The sequence below is a fragment of the Dendropsophus ebraccatus genome, chromosome 5 (genome assembly GCF_027789765.1).
Source record: "Dendropsophus ebraccatus isolate aDenEbr1 chromosome 5, aDenEbr1.pat, whole genome shotgun sequence".
Classification (NCBI taxonomy): domain Eukaryota; kingdom Metazoa; phylum Chordata; class Amphibia; order Anura; family Hylidae; genus Dendropsophus; species Dendropsophus ebraccatus.
The window spans coordinates 110,783,306-110,791,177 of NC_091458.1; the positions used below are offsets into that span (position 1 = coordinate 110,783,306).

The 7,872-nt window shown below is 44.9% G+C and overlaps 1 protein-coding gene across 3 annotated transcripts; it reads right to left on the reverse strand.

The window, feature by feature from the left end:
- Positions 1-941: 941 nt before the first annotated feature.
- Positions 942-7,872, reverse strand: CHAMP1 (chromosome alignment maintaining phosphoprotein 1). 3 transcript variants are annotated; one of them, XM_069970991.1, is made up of 2 exons: positions 7,777-7,872; positions 942-3,718 (listed from the first exon to the last, which is right to left on the reverse strand). In XM_069970991.1, exon 2 carries the CDS (start codon positions 3,666-3,668, stop codon positions 1,689-1,691), a length of 1,980 nt encoding a protein of 659 aa, XP_069827092.1. In that variant the 5' UTR covers positions 3,669-3,718; positions 7,777-7,872; the 3' UTR covers positions 942-1,688. The 3 variants fall into 3 exon arrangements, with proteins under 3 accessions (XP_069827092.1, XP_069827095.1, XP_069827094.1); XM_069970994.1 differs by lacking the exon at positions 7,777-7,872 and adding an exon at positions 7,620-7,642; XM_069970993.1 differs by lacking the exon at positions 7,777-7,872 and adding an exon at positions 3,836-4,046.

Here is a 7,872-nt window from a genome sequence, read left to right on the forward strand (position 1 = left end):
TGGGTCGTACACAATTAGGCACGACTCTAATAAGCGCTCTGGATCAACGGGGGATGCTGCCTTCCACCTTCCGATTCTCCAAAGTGGATCCTCGGTGTCAATCACAATAGTGGTAAACGGAAGAGGTTGGTGGGATTTGTCTGGCGCAACCACCCCTATTGGAACACCGGCCACGTTCCCCTGTAACTTCTCTGAATGAAGAGAACTCCTGGCACTGGTGTGAAGTCAAATTCAGGCTTTTATTTGATGCAAGCATCAAATAAAAGCCTGAATTTGACTAATAGCAATAGGTGCTAATAGGTGAGCAGTTATACACCTTTCTTCTTTGTCCTTCTCTAGAGCTTATATAGAATGCGCCTGCTGTCTTTTTTTTCTCCTTTCTCTAATATTGCCAATTAAGAGAACAAGTTGGAAGCAGCATGCGATACAGACTTACACTCCTTGCCTCGCAGCACTTTCTCCCCAGCAGTTCCAGTATAAGTCTATATGGCCGCTGGATGGAGATGATTAACAGCGGGAAAGTGAAACGTGCTTCTACGCATTCATTCTCCTAATTGGTGGGGGGCTCAAGCAGTAACACCCCAACTGATCAAAACCTTTTCTATGCCTTAATGACATATGAAATATTTTTCTAAATGAAAAGTATGTTCACACGTACAGACACGTGCAGTTTCTTGCACATAAATCCACAGCAATACTGATTGCTATCAAGTCAATGTATGTGTATTCTCGCTGCGTGTTTGTTGCGATTTTTACACGCGAGTTTTGATTTTCACATGATTTTCACAGGCAAGTTCAACACCACAAAAAAACGTAGCTACTTTCATGCAAGTTTCATGCGAGTTCTGTGCGAGTTTTACGCAGCGAGTCTGTACGTGTGAACAGACCCTTAAGGTGTGCAGTGCATTAATGTGTTATAGAATCAAAGTGCAAACAAAGAATAAGTTAAATAATACAACTTTATGATACAGTGTTCCAGCAATACTAACAGGTACCAATATACTAACAATCTACTGTTAAAAAAAATAAAAAAAAATTGAGAATATTCACTTCTAGTAATAGCTTTTTTGTGGAAAAGAAAGCACTGTATGAACAAGACCCACACTAACAAAACACTACACAGGGAATGTTCACAGTTATATATGAAAGACACCCCCCAAGAATACTATGTCTTGGTTTACAGAAACTGGTATCTTGCTGTTGGGAATATTATGACGGGTGTTGACAGGAACACACTTTCCCCACCTTTGGCTTCTTAAATAAGACCCTGTGTAGGTTCATAAGAATTGTGAGTGCACAACACAATACAACATTCTCTACTGAGGGAGGGGAAGGGGGAGATCAAGCAACAGATTTACAAATTACACACATCTTCTGTATACTACATGCCTACTCATATAGATGGTAGATATTTTGAACACGATAACAATAAGATATTCAAAAAATTCTTCTTTAGTGGGTGACATCAAAGGTTGTAGGCATCATCATCCTCTTTTCTTCTACAAAAAGTCAAAACGTTCAACATTTTAACACACTGTTCTAACTTTTACCATTATGCCATCTAATTCCTGTTCTCTAAGCCAAGGGAGAGTTTTATAGGAGGCAGAAGCAGAGATCACACATCAGGGAACCTGCATTTTGTAGTGCAGAATGAAATGTTGACATCTTTATACACAGGTTCCATAAAGTCAGTGCTCCTCAGGATCTTTTTCCAGAAGGTCCACAACAGGCTTACTTGTATCGTCTTTGTGGAATCGGTCACAATGAGTTTGGTGTTTTTTGAAACCCCTTGGATGATCTGTTTGGAAATTACATCTACCGCATTTATACAAACCCTTCGTATGGGAAGATGCGAGATGGAGTTTCAGATGTGTTTCCACTACAAATGTCTCCCCACATGTTTTACATATAAAAGGACTAGGCACATTATGTCGGGTGATCAAATGGTGCATGATAGGCCCCCTTTTTAATGGTCTATAGTCACACAACATGCATTGAAATCGTCCTTTAAGACGTTTAATGTGTTTTAGCATTTCCTCATCTTTCAGAAAACCATCTCTATCATCTGATACATCCAAAGTATCTGGAGCACTTAAAGAAACATCACCAGAGTCTGAAGTGTCAAGACCATCTTTGGACCATGACGGAGTACCTGCATACTCTGAAAAACGTGCAACTCCAGGCAAGCGTGCTACACTACTATTCTTAGATTTATCTACTAAGTCCCTTGGACGTACAGATGCGCTCTCTTCTTCTGAAAATGGTGATGACCCCTTCAAAACAGAGGATTCCGCATCACCATACTCAAAGTCTTTTGACTGAGTTGGCGTTGAATTACCCTCTAAATATTTGGGCATGTCCTTAGATTGAGGAGAACTGTCCTCCTCTTCTGAAAACTCCATAATGCTCTTTGACATTGCTGGGGCTGCATCATCATCCTCATCTTCTGAAAACTCCATAATTTCCTTTGATAATCCTGGGGTTTCTTCCTCCTCTGAAAACTCCATTATATTTCTTGATGCATTTGTGGTTTCCTCCTCTTCTGAAAACTCCATTACATTTTTTGATGCATTTGTGGCTTCATCCTCTTCAGAAAAATCCATGACAATTTTAGAGGCGTTAGTGGCCTCCACATTCCTATCTTTAACTGCCTCCTCCTCTTCTTCTGAGAAGTCCATGTCATCCTTTGACAAAGCTGTATTATCTTCCTCATCGTCGTCCTCAGAAAACTCCATCATTTCTTTAACTGGTGCTGACATTTCCTCTTCTTCAGATGACTCTTCCAGTTTTGACTGAGCTGGAGCACTTCCAACTTCAGATATATTATCAACATGTTTTTCTGTCAGTGGCATTTCATCTTCAGAAATATCCTCAATCCCTCTAGACTGGTCACGTAACACATCCTCTTCTGAAGACTCTTGAGCATCCTTTGATTGAGGTACAGTTTCGTCATCAGAAAAATGCGGTATCCCACCGGGCAGAGCTGGTTCATCGTCTTCGTCTGAAAACTCGGGAATATCTTTTGAAGGGGAAGAAGCGACATCAGAAAAGTCAGCCCCAATATTTCCCTGAGCTGATTTCTTTGTGCTTAGGTTATCACTACTACTGCTAGATTCCGGATCACAGCTGGAGTCTTTCGTTTCAGGGAAGATGGCTCTTTCCTTCTCTATGCTGCTGCTATTGCTGCTTTTAAACTCGATGTCAGAATTATCTTGAGTAACCTGGCACGGCACATTCTCTGGCCAAGAGGTAAGCGTGTCATTTTCTTCAGATTTTACATCTTTCAGCTTGAACTTCTCCTCAGACTTCTCATCTTCACTGACCATACTTTCAGAATCATTTCTTTCAGAGCCCTGTGACAAAGCTTGTTCTGATTTAGGTTCTGTGACAGGTTTTGCTTTATCCAGCAACTTGTCGGATGCTGCATGCTGACCCAAGATATGATAATACACATTGGAAAACATTTTGCTTGTAAAAAAACATCTGTGACAGTGGAACAATCTTGCACTTTTTTGGTAAAACACCAGTTTTCCCAAACCACCAGTATCGATTTCTTCACAAAATTCTGGATGTATAGTTCCCATATGGATCTGTACACTCTTGTAATCTGTACCATGAAAACTGCACCGGTTGCAGTCCAGATCATTGCGCTTTTGTAGGACTTCCATTGTTCAAATGGCACCACCAATGTCCAATCCACAAGTGATGAATGAACAGTCTACAGAAAAGACAAACAGTGATATATAAGTATAAGCGGTAAAATCAACACACACAAATATTGGACTTATTTTTGTCACTACAAATCTTTACCACAAAAAAAAAATGTATATATTACCTGGCTTCAATAGTGACTGGCAATACTATGCATGTAAGCGCTGTGGGGTTTTGTATCACTGTTCACATCAATATAGCATCTAACAAGTCAAAAGGACATGCTACAAAATCTGTCAATAATGCAGCCTCAACCATTCATATTATGTAGAAATATATTCTCGTAGGACTCCTTTAGTTCCCAAACTTTTTTTGGGACTGTCCCATGATTAAATATTACAGTACTTACATCATCCAAAACAGATTTTTTTATTATAATATAAAAAGTTTTTATCTGTGTACGGCTATTGCTGTTTCATATGTGTAATGAAAATGTTGTTTTCTTCTCAAATACCATTTAAAGGGGAAGTCCTGGCAAAGCTATTTTTTAAAAAGTGCTGGGGAGGATAAAAAAACATAACATGCTCTTACCTCTGCCGCTCCAGCGCTGGTGGCCGCAAACACCACTCCGGTCCCTGGCCGCTTCAAGGTCTAAGCCGGGACAAGAGTTGTGACATGCGTGGTCCGCTCAGCCTTCTGTGGCCATAGCTGGGTGACAGGCTGAGTGGACAGGCGCACACGTCAAAGCTCAGACCAGGAAGTGGCCGGGGACTAGAGAGGCTGTACGCTGCCACGGGGGAGGTAAGAGCTTGTTATTTCTTTTATCTTCCCCCTCCCTAGCACTCCTTTAATGTTAAATTTCTGGAAAGAAGAACAGCAGCTTTGACTATGCTCACACGTACTATATATGCTGCAGATTTTGTGGTGCAGGACCACTACGGGTGGCTGGTCTATACAATAGCAAGGATCAGGAGAATCTAGAAAGACTAATTGAGCTCTTAAGTATGTGAGACCTCTAGCACTTGACACATCGGATGGGCACTCTGAGATGGAAGGGGAAACCTAACCAAAGTAACAGCAATTTCTGGGCACAGGAGCATTTTTAAATGATTCCAATAAAAATTGCCAAGATCTAACACATGCTAACCCCATAACGTTAGCAATACAGCTTTATATGTTGGTTAATGTGAAGTGTATGGGGAGGAACTGAGCCCACTCCATACACAGAGGGAGTCGGCTGCTATCTGCAACTGCGGGCTGTCATTAAACCCATTCAATGCCATGTAAAGTAATCACGGCAGTGAAACGGCTGAATAACAGGTGCTGAACCAGCTCAGGCCGACTCTATTGGCAGAGCACTAATCTATGCAATGCTATAATTGCAGCAACTGCATAGATCAGAATTGGCAATCCAACATGAAAGATCCCTAGGATTTAAAAAAATAATAAAAATCTTGAAAAATATGGGGAAAAACAGTACGTAAGTTCCATTACTCTCCTTTTTCTATTATTAAAAAAAGAATTAAACCAAAATATAGATAAGTATATCTGGTGTCATTGTGTGTGGAAATATTGGCACTATCACAAATTTTTTATAAATCTCACTTAGTAAACAAAAAAAAAAAAAAAATAAAAGCTGGACGCCACCTTAACGGGTGTATAGGTAAAAACATGCAAGCACTATGGCCTTTTAAACACAAGGAGTAAAAAATGAAATTTGTCTCAGCCCTAAAGGGGTTAAAAGAAAAAGAAATTTTCACTAATCAGCATGATAGCAGCTAGTACTCTCCATCTATAAAGTGAGCTCAGCTCCCAAGCATACTCCATAGTACTGTAGTAAAAGCATGATGTATAGGTACCATGATGTGCTAAAGCCCAGGCAGCCATACTGTATCTGTATGTCACATCTCATTAAGGGGCTAATAACATATGATAGTTCAGACAACTCCGCACATGGAGCAAATACAAAATATGTTTCATTTTTTATTTGATTATATATACACAGTCTTTCCCCTATGGCAGTGTTTTATTATAAGCAATCACTGGAGCATAGGAGCGCCATGGCCCCTTTAAGCAGCTGACCAGGAGTGCTGGGAGTTATACATCCAATCTCATAAGGATATGCCTTCAATATTTACAGATTAGAAAAAAACCTTTAGGGTAGCTTCACACGTAGCGACGCGCAGCGTTAATAACACTGCGTGTCTGTCAGATCACTTTCACTACATACACGCAGCGGTCTAAACGAGGGCTGCGTGTATGTAATTCTGCTGGCCGCTTAACCCCTTCAGCTGCTGCCCAGCTCCTGCTCCGCTCCCGATCTGTATACATTACCTGTCCTCACTGCACGGGGTCCCGGCGTACTGCTCTCCCGCCCGGCCAATCAGTGTGTTGCTCTGCCGCAGCCACTGACTGGCCGGTCGGGAGAGCAGTACGCCGGGACCCTGTGCAGCGAAGACAGGTAATGTATACAGAGCGGGAGCCGGGCGGCAGCTGAAGGGGTTAAGCAGCTGGCAGAATTACATACACGCAGTGGTCGTTTAGACCGCTGCCTGTATGTAGTGAAAGTGATCTGCCAGGACCTAGCCGACACGCAGCGTTATTAACACTGCGAGTCGGTACGTGTGAAGCTACCCTTAAAGTGACTGTACCACCAGGCTCAGGCAGAAGCACTGGAGATGGGCTGACCCACCCTTAGTGGGAAGAAACCCCAGCCCCTCCATGACGTGACTCCATTAGAATCAATGGAACCCTATCATAGAGGGGTGGGGGTTTCCTCCCACTAAGGGTGGGTCAGCCCGCCTCCAGTGCTTCTGCCTGAGCCTAGTGGTACAGTCACTTTAAAGGGGTTATCCAGCCTGGGGGCACTTTTTTGGGGGGGCCGGGGAGGAGGTGGCTGAAATAAAGGACGTCCACTTACCTCCCCGGTTCCAGCGGCGGGTCCCGCATCACGGCGCTCCGGTTCCCGGCCGCTTCCGGGTGTCTGACGCCGCCAAAGACGCTACATCCCAGGGCTGCTCAGCCACTCAAGTGAAGGAGGCGGGATCCGAGCGGACTTCAAACAGATCCCACCTCCTTTACTGAGTGGCTGAGCGGCCCTGAGACGTAGCGTCTCGGGCAGTGTCAGACACCTGGAAGCAGCCGGGAACCGTGATGTGGGACCCGCCGCTGGAACCGGGGAGGTAAGTGGACGTCTTTTATTTTAGCCACCTCCTCCCCGGTCCCCCCAATAAAGTGCCCCCACGCTGGAGCACCCCTTTAAACAGCAATTCACAAAAACTGATTGACTACCCCCCCCACTAGGCGAGGGCATGTATACTCACTGGAGCTGATCAGTGTCCTGCAGCGCCGTTCAAGTCGGCCACTGCTGTGGCTCCTTTTTCTGTCTCCTGTGATTGTACGCCGGAAGTCACGCTTTACAATACAATCTCTATGGAAACACGCGAATTCCAGCGCACAATCACAGGAGACAGAAGAGGAGTCACACATTGGCTGACCTTAGAGCGCGCTGGATTTGAAGGGCGCAGCAGGACCGGAAGGAGACTGCGCTGCAGGACACTGATCAGCTGCGGTGAGTACACATGCCAGTACCTAGCAGGGGGCCAATAAATTTGTTGTGAACTGCTCCTTTAAGTACTATGGTCACATGACTTTGGAGTGAGGGCGGTGCGCGATGAATAAGCCCATGTGCGGCCATGTCAGTATCCAGGTGTTTTAATGGGTCATAAACAGATCTATAGTCAGCAGAGCAGCGATATCAGCCAGTAGAGCGCCACCTCAGGAAGCCCCTGGTACATGCCCTGATGGAGAGGCACATGGGGGAGGGGGCTGTGCTGCACCATATAACTTCTATCATGCATAAGCCAGTCCGCTGTACAGGTCACAGCCCGGCCAGAGCCCTCCAGGCGGCCATTAGTCCTGTAACCACCTAACCCTAACGGACGGGGCAGCTCAGGAAGTGCACCAACCCCGCGGCGGCTGCTCCCGCTCACTGCGCAGGGCAACCCACCCTGATCAACAACCAAGCGGTCAGTGCCCGAGCTGCCAGCACGGAACCCGCAGCAGAGAGCCGGGAGGACCGCGCGCACACCACCCGCCCACATCACACTGCAAGCTCCCGCTCACCTGCACTCCGCAGCTGCGATTTCAAAGTGCGCTAAAAGACCTTTGATGACGTCATGTCCATGTGACCCGCTCCACGTGTGGGCGGAGCTATCTTCA

Coding starts and splice junctions, on each gene's coding strand:
- CHAMP1 (XM_069970991.1), bottom strand. CDS start 3,668: ATGGAAGTCCTACAAAAGCGCAATGATCTGGACTGCAACCGGTGCAGT.